This window comes from Staurois parvus, unplaced genomic scaffold (genome assembly GCF_062004578.1).
Source record: "Staurois parvus isolate SC_StPar_1 unplaced genomic scaffold, SC_StPar_1.0 ptg000549l, whole genome shotgun sequence".
Lineage (NCBI taxonomy): Eukaryota > Metazoa > Chordata > Amphibia > Anura > Ranidae > Staurois > Staurois parvus.
In genome coordinates, this window is record NW_028318345.1 from 4,367,792 (window position 1) to 4,386,665 (window position 18,874).

The 18,874-nt window shown below is 41.2% G+C and overlaps 1 protein-coding gene across 1 annotated transcript in view; it reads left to right on the forward strand.

Moving 5' to 3' along the window:
• Window positions 1–18,874, forward strand: part of LOC149451072 (transmembrane channel-like protein 2-A) — a 133,591-nt gene that overhangs the window by 97,122 nt on the left and 17,595 nt on the right. The window contains exons 15-18 of the mRNA XM_089691036.1: window positions 1,527–1,594; window positions 8,597–8,836; window positions 10,317–10,442; window positions 11,490–11,568. Coding sequence (XP_089547162.1) covers window positions 1,527–1,594; window positions 8,597–8,836; window positions 10,317–10,442; window positions 11,490–11,568 — 513 coding nt within the window. The remainder of the gene's footprint in view (window positions 1–1,526; window positions 1,595–8,596; window positions 8,837–10,316; window positions 10,443–11,489; window positions 11,569–18,874) is intronic.

The following is an 18,874-nucleotide window of genomic DNA, read 5'->3' on the forward strand; positions in this document are numbered from 1 at the left end:
ACCTTAGACTGGGGCAACAGTACATCTTTCAACAGGACAACGACCCTAAGCACACAACCCACATAACAAAGGAATGGCTATGGGCCAACTCTGTGAATGTCCTGTAGTGGCCCAGCCAGAGCGCAGTCATGAACCTGATTGAACATGTCTGGAGAGATCTGAAAATGGCTGTGCACCAACGCTCCCCATCCAAATTGATGGAGCATGAGAGGTACTGCAAAGAAGAATGGGAGAAATTTTCCAAAAATAGGTGTGCCAAGCTTGTAGCATCATACTCAAAATGACTTGAGGCTGTAATTGGTTCTAAAGGTGCTTCAACAAAGCATTAAGCAAAGCCTGTGAATACTTATGTACATGTGTTTTTTTTTTTTTTAATAAATTGCAAATATTTCAAAACAAACTTCTTTAACATTGTTATTATGCGGTATTTGCAGAATGTTGAGGAAAAAAATGAATTTAATCCATTTTGGAATAAGGCTGTAACATAACAAAATGTGGCAAAAGTTAAGCACTGTGAATACTTTCTGGATGCACTGTATATTGCTTCCTGTTTCATTTTCCAGATGAAGGATCAGCTAACGGATCTTCGCTGAGCTCCATCTACCCTACTTAGTGACATCTGCCATGCGCACAGTGGGGGTTGAGGGTAGGGTTGCCACTTCATCCCTTTAAACCCGAACACATATTAATTATACAGGTTCTGTGGTTGTTTAATTTGGTAATTAAACTCACTTAGTGCCTTATCTGCAATAAATTAGCTTCAGAAGCTGTGTAATTAATATGTGTTCGGGTTTAAAGGGATGAGGTGGCAACCCTAGTTGAGGGGAAGGTGTGTTCTGGTGCCTGTGGAAATAATCAGGTGGCTATAAATCACTTCCAGGTAGAAGTTGACACTTGGCTTGTAAAGTATATGCAAATTTTGGAAGTGCTGTATTGTTTATGATATTTTGGTACAGAGTAATTGCCATAAATTATTGTTGTTACATTACACAGCAGCAACCCTGCTTGCATAAAGACTCTTTGTTTAAGTTATATAGGTTCTCTAAGTAACGCATATTATTATTTCAGGTACTTATATAGCACCGTCAATTTACACAGTGCTTTACACATATATATTGTACAGTCACATCAGTCCCTAACCCTTAAGGGGTGTACAATCTAAGGTCCCTAACTTACATTCATACATACACATACTAGGGACAATTTAGACAGGATCCAGTTAACCTACCAGCATGTCTTTTGGAGTGTGGGAGGTGGTGGAACATGCAAACTTGAGGCAGGTGGTGCCGTGGCTGGGATTTGAACCAACAACCCTAGTACTGCCAGGTGGAAGTGCTAACCATTTAGCCACTGTGCTGCCCATGCCACTATGCTGCCCATAATATGGCATACATGAATAGAATCAGTATGTTCTTCAGATTCTAATAAGGTTACATTTGGATTTTCTGTAGCTTAATTAGACACCAGGTAATAAAAAAAATGCACTCTCTTTCTAAATATAGACCACCCTCTTGTTTCTTTTACAGCCATCATATTCTGAATTTCCTGTAAGTGAAAATGTCCTTGGTCTTATTTTCAATCAAGGCATGATATGGTAAGATAATTGAATGCTGTGTGTACAGAAAACCACTGTGGTTTTTCTAAAGTAGTGCTATTCATTTGGATATGGGCAATATGCATCTTTGCAGACATAGCACACCTAGTGTCCCAGATCCATTTAGGTACTTTACTTGACTGGTAAATACAGGCTGTTAAGCTCATGAAAATCAGATCACAGCACATCTCATCATGCAGAAGAACACAGATTGTGCTAGATCATTTTGTATTATTGGCAGCCTACAGTACATTTGTAATGGAACTGGACCCTGACTGCACTTGGGTATTTCCATTATTATACCGCTTCCCCATCCGAACACCGACCACGGACACAACCCCTGACCATACGAGACTAGAGAACACCAGTCTTGAAATAAATTAGGAAATAGACTACTTTGTTTTAACACAGATACAAGATATATACATTCAAGGAAACAATTCCCCCTCCCTACACAGGGCGGGGCAATCCACACCCAGTAACAAGAGACACCAGTAGACAGTCCCATCAGGGAAGAGGGCTTCCGGAAACACCCCCCACCAAGCCAATCCACACAAACACATACATCCCTTAATAGTTTGCTCCCAAGTAAGACACACAATAGAACAATGGGATGCAACCACATGGCATTAAACAATCCACAACCCCCCACCCCACCTATATATGTCTACACAACATTAGGACATATCACCCTGCACCCCTAACAGGCACAGGGTGACTTACACATAAAAGAGATATGGGGAGCTGAGACAGGGGTCTCCCCACCTCTCCAAAGTGAGCTGTGTTCTATGGGCTCCCCACCCAAAGTGACTCCCGTCACAACATTTATTAGTTATTTACTTAATTAGTAAAATGTGCATCTACATGCAACAATGGTCCCAGGAGGAATGGCTGAAGACACATATTTATAACCAAGAACCCTAATGGTGGCCATACACACTGAGATTAATGATCAATTTCTTTTTTGATCATTCTCTCCATATAGAAATACTCAATATACTGTACAGTTGACAACCCAATTGATCAATGCAATACACACAAGGAAGACAATTTTGATTAATAGCTAGAAGATACAATCATATGTTATCGATTGCATCTTCATTTCTATTATATAATCTCTTAATCTGATCATTCAAAAAACAAAATAAATCCATGACCAAAGCATCTTAGTGCTGCTGATTGATGCAAGACTATTGATAATATCTGCCCTGGCCAACTGACTCAGTTTGATACAATCTGATATTAATTGTGTCTAAATCAATTGGAAGGAAAATTATGACTATTCACTGGTTCGCTGATTTCACTGTTTTGATTGTAGCGCACATCAATCAGATAACATAATCAAAATCTGTATGGCCACTGTTAGTGATTTAGCCCCTAGGTAATTGAATTTAAAATTACAATCTTAAAGGCTCATTCAGATGGGTGATTAAGCCCATCTTCCATGCAAAGCTGCTGAAAAAAGTCTGTGCATCCACCTTGGAGCTGCATGCAGGTAGCACATAGAAGTAGATGCAGATGCAGTGGCTGCACGGACACAATCACACATCCACCCGCTCCTACCCGCATGTTAAACTTTGACATGTGATTGTGTCTGTGCAGCTGCTGTGCATCCACTTATATGGGCTGCATGCACCCAGGTGGATGCACAAGCATCTGTCAAAGGCTCCGCACGGAGGATGTGCTTCATCGCCCATCTGAATGAGCCCTGATAGTAAGCGGACTGTAATTCTGGGAAATCAACACATTACAATTTCACCAATGCTATTTTAAAGTATTTCATTGTTTCAATCCAAAATATTGCAGCTGCCATGTTTCTCTTTAAAATAAAGATAATAATGTGCTGGAAAGTAATGGAATAATAGACAAAATGAACTTCTATCAAGATGTTGAAATGCAATGTTATATTTTGAAGATAAAGGAACACTTGTTCTCTAAGTTTTTTCCAGTAATGGTTTTTAAAGGGAGGTCTTGGGCATGGTGGATAGAGACAGAACAATGCTATTATCTACTTTTACAATCTGTTGGGAACAATTGAGTACTGACGTAATACTTTTTTTATTTGCACTAACATACAATTTTGAGGACAAGCTTTCGGGGTATGTCCCCTTCTTCAAGGTCCAGACAGTACTACTATAAAGTTTTAGCAGAATGTGGAAAGGGGGAGGAAAAAAAAAACCAGAAAGAAAAACACACAAACAGATGTACACAGCAATGGTTAAAAGACTATAATTAGACTAGAGATAAGACAACGCAAAAGCAAAGACTTGGGGGGGGGGGGGACAACACTCACAGAGGGGGTCATAAAACTGTTGGATAATGAGTGAGGAATCCCATGTCCAAATTAAGGCCCTTATCTATTGTGTCAAATAGAATTATCATTCTTAGTTCAAAAGTTTTTCTTTCCTGAATAGATTTGAAATTTCCTTCAAGAACTAAAGGTCTTCCATAGTGTGGTCTGGTTGTGCGAAATGGTGCCCCACAGGTGTGCAAAAGTCATCTTCTTTATGTTCCTTGATGGTATGTCTGTGCAGATTCATCCTTGTTTGCAACTTCTGTCCTGTTTCACCAACATAAGATCCTTTGCTACATTTTCTGCACTGGATAAGGTACACAACATTACTGGAGGTGCAGCTGTATGATCCGGAGATATTGAAGATCCCTTTTGAGTGTCTGACACTTTTTGATGGTTTGATTTGGTTGCACAGTTTGCAACATTTTTTATTGCAGGGTTTGCTTCCATTATTTGTGATATCATAATCAGAAGGACGTTTCCTACTGATTAGTTTATTTCTGAGGTTGGGGGGTAGTCTGAAAGCCAGTATTGGGGGTTGCTGGAATATTTCTTTCAGAGTTCCATCCTCTGTTATGATGGGTTGTAAATCTTTGATTATTTTTCTTATTCCTTCTAGTGCTGGGTTGTATGTGGTTACTAGAGGTACACGGTTGATTGTTTTTTTCTCTTTGTACTGAAGTAGATTTTCTGTTCAGGTTCTCAAGGCTGTGTTTATGCTGGTGTTGATAGTTTTGTCCTTGTAACCTTTCTTATGGAAGGGGTCTGCTAGTGTCCCGAGATGTTTATCTCTGTCTCTTTGGGTCAGAACATATTCGGTGGTGTCCAGGGGCATATCTACCGCGAGGCAAACAAGGCGTTTGCCTAGGGCGGCAATTTTTAGGGAGGCGTCACCGGCCCCCGGAAGAAGGGACCTTGAGAGCAGTGGCAGACAGAGCCATGCAGGGCCGCCAGCAGAGTGGTGCCTTTGGTACTCTTGCAGTGGCCCAGAGGACAGCAGGAGGATCGATGTGGGGGAGGGAAGTTGCAGAGGGATGCTCTTGTACCTCTCCCTCCAGCAGCTGACGAGCCGGGACCAGGGGACAGCCTGGAGCAGGGAGAGGAGAGGATCCGAAGGAGGTGAGCTGTGCTGTGGGATCTCCCTGTCTCCTTCCCTGCACTGACAGATCGTATCGGACTGCACACATCCCCCCCCTCCTTCCTGCTGCACGGAGATCAGCAGCCCTTGGAGGAGGTGTGTGTGCAGCCCCATACGATGTGAGAAACGGAGAGGGAAGAGAGGGGGGAGAGAGAGAGAGAATAGAGAGAGAGAGGGGAGAGAAAGGGGGAGAAGAGAGAGGGAAGTCAGAGAGAGGGGGAAGAGAGAAAGAAGGAAGAGAGAGAGAGGGGAGAGAGAGGGAAGAGAGAGAGGGAATAGAGAGAGAGGGAAGTGAGAGAGGGGGAGAGAGAGGGAAGAGGGGGGAGAGAGAGGGAGGGAAGAGAGAGAGGGGGAGAGAGAGGGGGGAGAGAAGAGAGAGAGAGAGAAGGAAGAGAGAGAAAGAGGAGATAGAGGGAAAAGAGAGAGGTAGGGGGGAGAGAGAGAGAGGGGGGGAGATAGGAGGAACAGAGGAGGGAGAGAGAGAGGGGAGAGAGAGGGAAGAGAGAGAAAATCATATATATATATATATATATATATATATATATATATATATATATATATATATACAGTGAGGAACAGAAGTATTTGAACACCCTGCGATTTTGCAAGTTCTCCCACTTAGAAATCATGGAGGGGTCTGAAATTCACATTATAGGTACATTCCCACTCTGAGAGACAGAATTTAAAAAAAAAATTCAGGAAATCACATTTGTCTTGCACTGCTGAACATAAGTATTTGAACACCTGAGAAAATCAGTTTTAATATTTGGTACAGAAGCCTTTGTTTGCAATTACAGAGGTCAAACGTTTCCTGTAGTTCTTGACCAGGTTTGCACGCACTGCAACAGGGATTTTGGCCCACTCCTCCGCACAGATCTCCTCTAGATCTGTCAGGTTTCAGGGCTGTCACTGAGCAACACGGAGTTTCAGCTCCCTCCAAAGATGTTCTATTGGATTTAGGTCTGGAGACTGGCTAGGCCACTCCAGAACCTTGATATGCTTCTTACGGAGCCACTCCTTGGTTATCCTGGCTGTGTGCTTCGGGTCGTTGTCATGTTGGAAGACCCAGCCACGACTCATCTTCAATGCTCTGACTGAGGGAAGGATGTTGTTGCTCAAAATCTCACAATAAATGGCCCCATTCATCCTCTTCTTAATACAGTGCAGTCGTCCTGTCCCCTTCGCAGAAAAGCACCCCCAAATCATGATGTTACCACCCCCATGCTTCACAGTAGGTCTGGTGTTCTTGGGATGCAACTCATCCTTCTTTTTCCTCCAAACACGACGAGTGAAGTTTAGACCAAAAAGTTTTTCTTTGGTCTCATCTGACCGCATGACTTTCTCCCATGCCTCCTCTGGATCATCCAGATGGTCATTGTTAAACTTCAGACAGGCCTGGACATGTGATGACTTGAGCAGGGGAACCTTCCATGCAATGCATGATTTGAAACCATGACGGCGTAGTGTTCTATCGACAGTGACCTTTGAAACTGTGGTCCCAGTTCTCTTCATGTCATTGACCAGCTCCTCCCTTGTAGTTCTGAGCTGATTCCTCACCTTTCTTATCATCAGTGATACCCCACGAGGTGAGATCTTGCATGGAGCCCCAGTCCGAGGGAGACTGACAGTCGTTTTTAGCCTCTTCTATTTTCTAACAATTTCCAACAGTTGATCTATTTTCACCAAGCTGCTTGGCAATTGCCCTGTAGCCCTTTCCAGCCTTTTGAGGTCCACAATTTTGTCTCTGGTGTCTTTTGACAGCTCTTTGATCTTGCCCATGGTAGTAGTTGGCGTCTGACTGACTGTGGGGTGGACAGGTGTCTTTAAAGATCTCAGACAGGTGCTACTAAGTTAGATTAATGAGTGGAGTAGAGGTGGACTTTTTAAAGGCACAGTAACAGGTCTTTGAGAGCCAGAATTCTTGATGTTTCTTAGGTGTTCAAATACTTATGTTCAGCAGTGCAAGACAAATAAATTCAACCCCTCCATGATTTCTAAGTGGGAGAACTTGCAAAATCGCAGGGTGTTCAAATACTTCTGTTCCTCACTGTATATATATATATATATATATATATATACACTTATTGACTCTCTCGCTCTCTCATTTGGGGGGGGGCGCAAAATTTTTGTGTTGCCTAGGGCAGCACAAAGTCTAAATACATCACTGGTGGTATCTAATGTCCTGACTGTGTATGATGGCACATTTCGTGTGTTGGGGGTGGAAGCTAGACCTGTGGAGGTAGTTGCATCTGTCAGTGGGTTTCCTGTATATTGAGGTGTGAAGCCTATCATCCCTGATGTATACTGTGGTGTCTAGGAGGTTGAAGTGTGTGTTTTGAGTATTCCATTTTTAAATTGATTGATGGATGAAAAGTGTTGATCAATGAGTAAAACTGTTTTAGGTTTTCTTCACCTTCTGTCCATATGATGAAAATATCATCAATATAGCGATAGTATCTGTATGGTTTTTGTTCCATGATGTTCAGGAAATTTTCTTCCAGGTCAGCCATAAATAAATTGGCATATTGGGGTACCATTTTACTTACCATCACAATACTCATACATTGAAGATAGATCTGCATCCCTGATATCCACCCAGCAAAAGAAAATTCTGTACAATCTTTCACCACTAGAGCGAAGGGCTATACACAATATCATACAGCTGCACCTCTAGTAATGTTGTGTACCTTATCCAGTGCAGAAAATGTAGCAAAGGATCTTATGTTGGCGAAACAGGACAGAAGCTGCAAACAATAATGAATTTGCACAGACATACCATCAAGGAACATAAAGAAGATGACTTTTGCACACCTGTGGGGCACCATTTCGCACAACCAGACCACACTATGGAAGACCTTTAGTTCTTGAAGGAAATTTCAAATCTATTCAGGAAAGAAAAACTTTTGAACTAAGAATGATAATTCTATTTGACACAATAGATAAGGACCCTAATTTGGGCATGGGACTCATTATCCAACAGTTTTATGACCCCCTCTGTGAGCGTTGTTTCCCCCCCCCCCCAGTCTTTGCTTTTGCTGTGTCTTATCTCTAGTCTAATCCTAGTCTTTTAACCATTGCTGTGTACATCTGTTCCTGTGTGTTTCTTTCTGTTTTTTTTTTTCCTCCCCCTTTCCACATTCTGCTAAAACTTTGTAGTAGTACTGCCTGGACCTTGAAGAAGGGGACATACCCCGAAAGCTTGTCCTCAAAATTGTATGTTAGTGCAAATAAAAAAAGTATCACGTCAGTACTCAATTGTTTCTGTTGCAAGTGCACTAATACTGCTACAATCACCTCAAGCACAATCTGTTGAGAAATTTGGAAAAATAATGGATTTGTTTTAAGGCTGTACAGAATGTTTCTATTTGCAGATTTTGCTTTGATGTTCTTTCAATTATCATATGCTTTAAAGCAATAACATGTGAATTACTTTTAAGTGGATAAATATATGGGAGCTGCCATTGCTGACATGCTTTTAAAAAGTACAGGCTTTGGGAATGTATTTCTTTTAGAGGAATGCAGAAATTAGAAATGATTTGTTGTTCACTATCACATTATGTATTCTCTACAGGATGGGCTTGTTTTATGCACCTGGACTGATAGTTGTGAATGTAATACGCCTCTTCACTTCAATGTACTTACAGTGCTGGGGAGTAATGAGCAGCAATGTTCCACAAGAACGGTTTTTCAAAGTTTCAAAATCAAACAATTTCTACATGGCTCTTCTACTACTTATTCTATTCATGAGTCTACTGCCTGTGGCATACACAATAATGACCATAACTCCATCCTTTGACTGTGGACCTTTTAGGTAACAAAACATGTTAAGAATAAATCAGTAGACAGTCAGATGGATAGATAGATAGATAGATAGATAGATAGATAGATAGTGCATACTGCATGACATAATGAGGACATATCAAGGTGAGCTGCAGCAAAATAAGAAATATGATTGTGCAAATTTTATGTATTTAGTGAGTTCCATGTACCCTGAAGCCACTGACATGTTTATGTGAATTGGCAATTTGTGATCTGCATTTATGATATCTGATATGCAATAAATTACTGACCAGTTTTCTCACCCTCTAATATACATTTAGTACACTATATTATCAAAAGCTTTGGGACACCTGCCTTTACACGCACATGAACTTTGATGGCATCCCAGTCTTAGTCCGTAGGGTTCACTATTGAATTGGCCCACCCTTTGCATCTATAATAGCGTCAACTCTTCTGGGAAGGCTGTCAACAAGGTTTAGGATTGTGTCTATGGGAATGTTTGACCTTTCTTACAGAAACACATTTGTTAGGGTTAGGACTCTATGCAGGCCAGTCAAGTTCCTCACCCCAAACTATGTCTTTATGGACCTTGCTTTGTGCACTGGTGCGCAGTCATGTTGGAACAGGAAGGGGTCATCCCCAAACTGTTCCCACAAAGATGGGAACATGGCATTGTCCAAAATGTCAAACCCCTGAAAAACAAGTCCACACCATAATTCCCCCTCCACCAAACTTTACACTTGGCACAATGCAGTCAGGCAAGTACCGTTCTCTTGGCAACTGTCAAACCCAGACACGTCCATCAGATTGCCAGGCAGAGAAGCATGATTCGTAACTCCAGAGAACACGTCTCCACTGCTCTGGAGTCCAGTGCATCCCATGCTTTGCATTGCACTTGGTGATGTAAGGCTTGGATGCAGCTGATTGGCCAGGGAAACCCATTCCATGAAGCTCTCTATGCACTGTTCTGATAATCTAAGGCCACATGAAGTTTGGAGGTCTTTAGCTATTGACTCTGCAGACAGTTGGCGACTTGTGAACGCTGTGTGCTTTAGCATGCGCTGACCTCACTGTCATTTTACATGGCCTGTCACGTTGTGGCTGAGTTGCTGTTGTTCCCAGTTCCTTCCACTTTATTATAACACCACTAACAGTTGACCGTGGAATATTTAGAAGCAAGGAAATTGCACGGATGGACTTATAGCAAAGGTGGCAACCTATCACAGTACCACACTTGAATTTACTGAGCTCCTGAGAGCAACCCAATCTTTCACAAATGTGTATATATAGTTTTTGGTGCATCCCAAGAGTAGTGGAAAGGCATTTTATGATAGAGACTATGGTCAATAATAGTGGAAATGCAGCCTTAAAATGATTGTAAAGTGATTTTACTTTTATTATCTATAAAAAGTTAGATTTAATGAATTTACTTACATGTGCATTTTCTTTCATTTTGATACAATGTATAAGAAGTTACTTTCATATATGCACTGTTTCTATTGTTTTCCAAGTGGAAAAAACAGGATGTATGATGTTCTACAGGAAACCATGAAAATGGATTTTCCACCTTTTATGACAACAGTACTTGGGTATGCATCTAATCCAGGAATCATCCTAGCAGCAGTTCTCCTAATGGTGTAAGCATTATGAACAAATATGTTTAAAAAGTATACACATATATAACACATGGTTATCATTATATCAAAGTGTAAAAATGGGAATAATCATTAAGCCCAAAATTGTTTTAATAAACAGAAACCATGCCTTAATAAACAGTACAAAACAATTAAAATGTATTTTTTTAAATATAATTTTACACTGTATTTGTACTGGAGCATTTCCATACATGTATTCCTCATTCCCAGCTTTAACTGGCTCTACTTTATGAATAAACATGAAAAAATTAAGAATCAAGTTTATACAATGTATTTATTACATAGAATTGCTTCAATTATTATCTTTTTTTAATCAAACCCAAACGTTAAAGTGTCACTAAACCCACAACAGTAAAAGCAGTCTGTATATGTAGTACAGCATGCCTGTTATACTCACTTTGGAACCTAAGGAGTTAACCCTCCACATTGTGTAAAAAGGCTGTTTGATCCTGTCTTCTCTGATCGACCTCTTCTTCTACTGTCCCCAATCCATCTGCTGACAGTACAGAGCGCTAGGACTCACTATGCACATGTTCAGTTTTGTGTGCATGGCTAGAGAGTTTTTCTTTTTTGGGGAAGGTGCATGTGATCAGCACAGGGCCAATCAGCACTGTCCAGACAGAGGGTCAGGGGTTATGCAAGCTCATAGGACAGCCAGAGCAGATTGAAAACTCCTCCTACAAGATTGATCAGTGCTCAGCTGTACACTGATATAAGTCACAAGACTGCTATACATTGCTGATGAGAAAAGGTATTTAGCAGTTTATATTTACTAAAATAATTGCATATCCATGTTGTGTGTACTGTGGGAGACCAGATAAAGTGAATGCAGAGTCATGGGTTTAGTAACACTATTAAACAATGTCACTTATTATACTGTGAGATGTTTATGAATGTGGGTACTATTTTTGTTTTACTTATACGTCAGTGTGACTCACTTTAGTGAAGAAGTTGTGATATTCATCTAAAATACAGCAAACCAAATATAACATATTAATTTATATGTTTTTTAAATATTGCTTTCTTCAGTCTGGCTTTATATTACCTCAATGTTATATCAAAGGCCTACAAGAAAGCTAACATTGAGATGAAGAAGAAAATGCAGACGGTAAGTTGTTATAGTACTGTTGTTATGCTCCAGAATCACTGTCACTGTTTATTATGTAGAAATGGCTTTAGATACTATATATTACAAGTTATGATTCGCTAACACATATTTAAAGAGTGCAGTTCTTAATGGGAAATACACTTCAGAAGGAATACAAGTAGGACATGTATTACATGTGTTATCCAGTCAAATTACATGACAGTAGACATGTAGGGAATTTTCACAGGCATGATCTACCCCCCTGAAAGACTGTCCATTGGCAAAGTAGTTTCTAAGATTTGAATGTAGTCAAACTAAAGGATTGCAGAAGAGAGTAAAATGCATAGATGAGAGTCTGGAAGAGTGGCCTGAAAGGCAAGCATGATGGACATGTGACTATAGAACTTCGTACTCATGGAGGAATTTCTGTGCATTTGCCTAGTTCCAACTATACTAACAAGAAAACTTAAGACCCTTTACCTCACAAAAGAACCTGGGAGCCACATCTGTCCACCAAGCCAATGGAATGCCAGACATCTTCCAATCCTGCTGCCACAAGAGTTCCAACCAAGACCTGTGCAATATATTGCCATGGCCTACCACAGACATAGGTGGCAAAGAACTGGCTTCCATACAACACTCCTGATCAGGAGATGAAGCTCACCACCAATCAACCCACAAACAGCAACTTCCAACCGTGGCTAACTTAACCTTGATCACTGTCCGCAGCAATGACCAAACTGAGATAGACATACAGGTTTGTAGGAAGGTTAAAGCTGGGAAGAAAAGATACCTAGAAACCCGGCACCTTTAACATTCTAGGATCCTACATATCTCTTATTTAGTTATTACAGGTATTTATTTAGCACCTCCAAATTAAAGTAGAACTATAGGCACATTTTTTTTTCCTTTTGGATACAGTAAGGGGGGGTTATAACCTGTTAGATTTTTTTTCACCATCCATGTCTCATTGGGAAGATTTTCTTTCAATTCCTGTTCTATAGCCAAACAGGAAGTGAGAGGAAATCCCTGCAAATAAAGAGAATTCCTTGGGAACCCCCAGGTTACCAAAACTAGTGTCCCCATTGGAAGGTTTCCCCTCTATTACTTTTCTGGGGACAACCCAAAATTTGGGATTTTCTTTTACTTTCACTTTCAATGATAATGGTAAACAGGACAAATAGAGAGGGTAAATCTCCTTAATGGGGCACAGACTGCAATAAAAACTGACAGGGGTTCTCATGCCTCTCCACTCTATCCACAACTAAAAAAATAAAAAATAAAAAATTTTTCTTTTTGTTATACTTTAAGCAGCACATGAGAGGAAACCGGCATACCCTGATGAAACCCACGCAGGCACAGGGAAAAGATGCAAACTCCAGGCAGTTCGTGCTGTGGTGGGGATTCAAACCGGACCCTAGCGCTGCCAGGTGGAAGTGCTAACCACTTAGTGACTGTGCTGCTCATTTCATTTAACTGCTGCTTGGAATTCCCTGATAATAGGGAAGAAAGTACAAGATAAGGATTAGAGGTCTTTCAGAATAGCTTATGCAAGAACAACTGAAGCCTGTGGCACAGGGCTTATTCAGTCAATTACTGGAATGCCCAATGGAATCACCCACAGACTTTAAAGCAGTAATAAACCCACACATATACATGTATTATATTGCAGCTTACCAATTCTTAGATGGACAACAGGAAGTTTGTTGTTTTCTAGCAGAAAAGCTATATTGCAGCTACAGGGATGAGACAGACCATTTACTGTAACACTGGCAGGGGTGCTTACAATGACCAGCTTTTATTTATGTGTGTAAAATCTTTATCCCAAAAGGAAAAACTGTTTGCTGCTACTGATGTGTCAAGGTCCTACCTTTCTTCAGAGCTTGTGCATCTCCATGTGCTGGCATCCATCTTGGGTTTCTGCAAAGCATGTTGGGAACCTTTATGCCTTCAGGCTTCTGCGGCTCCTCCTCAGAAGGGTGTGGTTGAGCACATTTAAACCTGCTGTCTGCAAGTGCTCTCTGCATTAGTGTCCTGTATGTTTCCTTGTTGCAAGCTCTTGTTCTGTTCTCGTTGCTCTCCTGGTAACTGACTCGACTTGGACAAGACTATTCGCTGCTTTAACCCTTTACCTGACCTCCCGTTGATCAACCCGTCCCGTGACCTGAGTATTCTTTGCTTACCGTCTAGTACTGTCTGCTCCGTTGTTATTGACCCGGCCTGTCTGACTACGCTATACGTGTTCCCATCTAGCTCCCACCAGCTGTACGCCATTGGCGGCAGTCGTTACCGCAGCTGGGGTAACTCGAGGGCCGCGACCTGGTCTCAGGCTGTGTCAAGTCCATCCCCACCATCAGGGGCCCTGGTGAAGGGTAGCCTGGGGCATAGACTCCACGCCCTGAGGGAATCTGGTCTGTGGGTAGTGGCTGTCGTCAGTCGCGGCGTGACCATATCATAGGGCTGCCTGCCCATTCCATCGTTCCTGCCCGGACATGATGATAGAGTATTAGCTGGAGTTCAGCTTCAATTTGTTTCTGTATTTAAATCTTTTAGTACTGTAGTCGTTTGTATATTACACAAGGTGTGATACTGGCTAGATCACCAGGGGAAAATACAGGGAAAAGCCTAAAAAAACAAAACTAAGGCAGCCACTGCATCCATTGATTGGTAAGCTGAAATATATTACATTTTTGGTTTAGCTTTAATACCACTTTAAAAAAAATCATAGTGCTCTACTTTCAAGGGGCCCACCAAGGGACATAATTTGTTGCCTTCCAAGTTTACCTCCTAAAGGGTTAGTTCACCTTTACCAAAAACTGCCAAAAAATCTGCACAGTTGTTTTTTTTATCTACAGGCGTCCCTTGTCTGTGTAGATAGTTTCTTTTTAAGAACTAACCATTTAAAGCATAGATTCTTAATAAGACACACAAGAAGAAGCAGATAACACAAGTACGAGGGGTGTTCAAGTCAAACTGGGACTTTTGATTTTATATGATAAAATAACACAAGTGTAAACTGCATTTATTTTTTGACATATGCTCCTGCTACATTTATGCACCTATCCCCACATTTAACTATAGCCTGGAAAGCTTCAGCATAGAAAGACTTGTCAGTATGCATGAGCCATCCTAGGACAGCCTGCTTCATTTCATCATCATTGTGTTCTCCGTTCCCAGAGAAAGATTCGTCTCCTGTGCAATTTCACAACAGGTTATGCGTCGATTATCCAGGATCAGCTGTTCCACACGCTGAATGTTCACAGGAGTGACTGCTGTGGGCTGAGAACCAACAAGTCCAGGATTGTTACTGATGGATGTACAGCCATCTATGAAACGTTTACACCATTCAAATGTCTTACTGCAGCTGAGCGTCTCATCACCAGTCTTCTGTAGATATATGCGAGTTTCACACTTTCATTCACAAGAAACTTCATCACCACACACTGTTCCATGCACGCACTAACACTGTTATCTGCCATCTTGATTAACAGTCTCTGGACTGGCCCGCGACATGTGCGCCACCTATCAGTAATAGGACACGTTTGCCACTTACTACTGCGTGTAGTACTACCATGCTAGCTTCCTTTTTTATACCTGTAAAATTAAAAATCCCGGTTTGACTTGAACGCCCCTTGTACATAGTATGACAGGCAGATACTAGGAATATCAAATGTTGGGATAACATATTATTGATGGAACCACCAGGATAGCATCCACTATATTTGTGTCGGGAGCATTTAACTCCTCTGATCCATGGTAGCTGCTGGTCTTATTCCAATGTCTTGGTTTTGGCTGAGCTGCACTCTCCCTATCTGACTGTCCACTTGCTACACATTCCCTCCGAGTAGTGTTCAAATCCGTATTAAGCCTGACAAGCCCTCAGAGTCATGCTTTTGATAGTGTTTTCAATACGTGCTTCAAGCTCCCTGTTTTTCTGACTTGTTCCCATGCCTTGACCTTCATCTTCAAGCGAACCCTGTCAGCTAGTTTGGATTTCCTTGTTATCAACCTCAGATTGGACTACACTCTAGACTCAGTCTGCCTTTTGACCACAAATTTGACCCTCACTACTCTCTGAACGCTGCCTGCCCTGAACTCGGGCCGCCACTAACCATTCTACCTGTCTGCCAACCGCAAGTACCTGTTGGCTGTGCTCTTTTTGTGCCTGCATGGTACCTAGGCACTATAGCATTGTGTATAAGACCTGGGGGCAACCAAGTATCAGCAGACCTGCTTTCCCTATGGGAAAGGGGGCTGCTATAGGCTAACAATACAAATTCATCTTGCATGGTGACTTAACCCTACTTATAGATGCTTCCATTTTGCACAGAATGTAGTCTGATCATCCTCCAATTATGGCTTACCTAACCTTAGGACAGGGTCCCAAATGCCTAATTATTCAGAAGCTAATTCTCTTGCTTTTAAATGATTTGAACAACACAGATGCATTTGAATTAGGGATTGTCCCCTCTCTTTTAAATTTGCCCTCTTTTTCCTTAGGACCTTTCCTCTAGCCCTTACCCTGGAGGTTCCCTTTCTTCTTTTTTTCTTCTTATTCATAGTGCTTTAGATTTCACCACCCACTCGTCTATCTTTCACCACCCACTCTTGTATGTTTCCCTGTTTACCCTCTTTTTCATTATAGATGAATTGGCTTTGAGGTACAATATGTATACAACAACCATATTTGATATTTCCTTGGGCACCTTCAAGCTTAAGGTTTTTCATGTTGATTTGATTGGTCCTGCTGCTTACAGTTTTCTTTCATTTATTTTTAAAAAGTTCAAGACTATATGCAAGTAAGATTCCATTAGAGGTAACTATAATTTTTATTATTATACAGAACTTATAGTGAAAGCAGTTTGCAATATACAATATAAAGGGAGACAGTACAGCTACAATACAATCAAAACAAGAGGATTAAGAGGGCCTTGCTGATAAGAGCTTACAATCTAATAGGGTGAGGCAAGTGGTACAAAAGGTTATAACTGTAAGGGAGCTGATGGAAGTGATAAATGTCTATTCGGAGGAGTGATAGGCTTCCCTGAAGAGATGAGTTTTCAGGAATCGCCTAAAGGCAGCCAGAGTAGGGGATAGCCAAACAGATTGAGGTAGAGAGTTCCAAAGAATGGGAGAGGCTCTGGTAAAGTCCTGGAGACAACCATGGGAGGAGGAGACAAGGGAGATTGAGAGCAGGAGATCATGAGAGCAGTGGAGAGGAAGGTATCGGTGGTACGTGGAGACAAGATTGGTGATGTAGCTCGGGGCAGTGCTGTGGATGGCTTTGTGTGTTGTTGTTAGTATTTTGAATTTAATTTGCAATCTTAAGCCAGTGGGGGGATTGACAGAGAGGGGTGGCAGACACTGAGCAGTTGGTAAGGTAGGTGATCCTGACAGCAGCATTCATGATAGACTGAAGACGAGATAGCTTACAGAGAGGTAGGCCTATTAGAAGGGAGTTGCAATAGCCAAGGCGAGAGATAGCGAGTGAGTGAACGAGTAGCTTGGTGGTTTCTTTGGTAAAAAGGAGTGAATCTAGAATAACATATATGTTGTTTATAACAGTGTTTCTCAACCATTTTCAATCAAGGAACTCTTAAAATAATGCACAATCTCGAGGCACCCCGTTCTAACATGTAAAAAATTAAACTAATAGTTTTACATATTGCAGCAACATCCACACATGTAGAACACCCAACATTAGATAAGATTTATTTTTCCAAAGTAAATACAGCTTTGCATACTGGTACTGACTAGTATTCCATTGTTTCTCTTCTCCCTCACCCAGCTAGTGTGGCTGATGTATAAGGGCAAACAAGGATGCTGTGCACGCACCCAACATCCACCTTATCAACTGATTAAGTTATTGGTCGTTGGGACACCAGTTGCTAGAAGGTTGAAATGGTGTCCAATGAAAACCCATGGCTTTGAGTAACCAAAAGGCAAGCTTGATATACGTGCTGGTTTGTGTACAATGTTTGGGCAATTATTAGGCATTTTGCCACCATTCACTCAGCTGTCAATCACCAGCTCCCGGCTGGGGATTACTCACCAACACCCGGTGATCACCAAGTATCTCTGACGGGGGAGAGACCTGTTTTAAAACAACATAGATCTCTCCCCTGTCAGCAAAGCAGAGCGATTCAAAGCAGTGTGCTTACAGTAAAACACACACAGCCAACATAGTGAAACAGCAGACAACCCTTTGATTGCCCCAGATGTTAACTGCCCAGTGCCATTAGTACAGTGTCAGTGCTTTTTATTAGCACTGATCACAGTATTAGTGTTACTGGGGATGTCAGTGACACCAAGTCAGTGTCAGAATGTCCGCCGCAGTCCCACAGTCCCGCTATAAGTCTCTGATCGCCGCCATTACTAGTAAAAAAAAATTCCAGTATGTATACCGCCATTTGTAAACGCTATAACTTTCACGTAAACCAATTAATTTACATGTATGGAGATTTTTTTCTAGCAAAGACGTAACAGAATACATTTTGGCCTAAATTTATGATGACATTTGACTTTTCACATTTTTTTTACTGGACATGTTTAATAACAAAAAGTCAAAAATATTGTTTTTTTCTACAAAATTGTTTTTGTTTGTTTATAGCGCAACAAATAAAAAATGCACAGGCGATCAAATACCACCGAAATGAAGCTCTATTTGTGGGGAAAAAAAGGACGTAAATTTCATTTGGGTGCAGATTTGCATGACTGCTCAATTGTCAGTTAAAGTAACGCAGCGTCGTATCTCAAAAAATGACCTGGTCAGGAAGGGGGGTAAATCCTCTGGAGGGCAAGTAGTTAAGGTTCACACTATAGATGCATTCTGGATAAATTTTTTCATGTGCCTTTTTGCCGCGTTTTTGGCATGTTCTGGTGCATTTTTGATGCGTTCCAGTGCATTTTTGGTGTGTTCCAGGGATATATCCAGGGATATGTGCATTCCAGTGCTTTTTGGTGCATTCCAGTGCGTTCTAGTGCATTTTTGGTGCATTTTACCTCGTTCCAGTACAGTTCTGTGCAGAAACAATGCAGCATGTTCTACTTTTTTTTCTGCAACTGGAACGTACTGGAACTGCAAGCGCTGATGTGAACTATGACAATGACAACCATATAACCTACTTTCTGTGTATTTTGGATGCAGAAAAAAACGCAACTGAAATGCATGTATTGTGAACTAGCCCTAAAAGATATTCTTTATTCATTTCATATTGCTTTTTATGGCAATATATTGCTTTTCACTTTCTTTGTGTGAAATATGAGGGCTCTTCTCCCTGCACATATTCTCTCTGCAATCAAAATAAAGCTAGGATCTCACTGTATG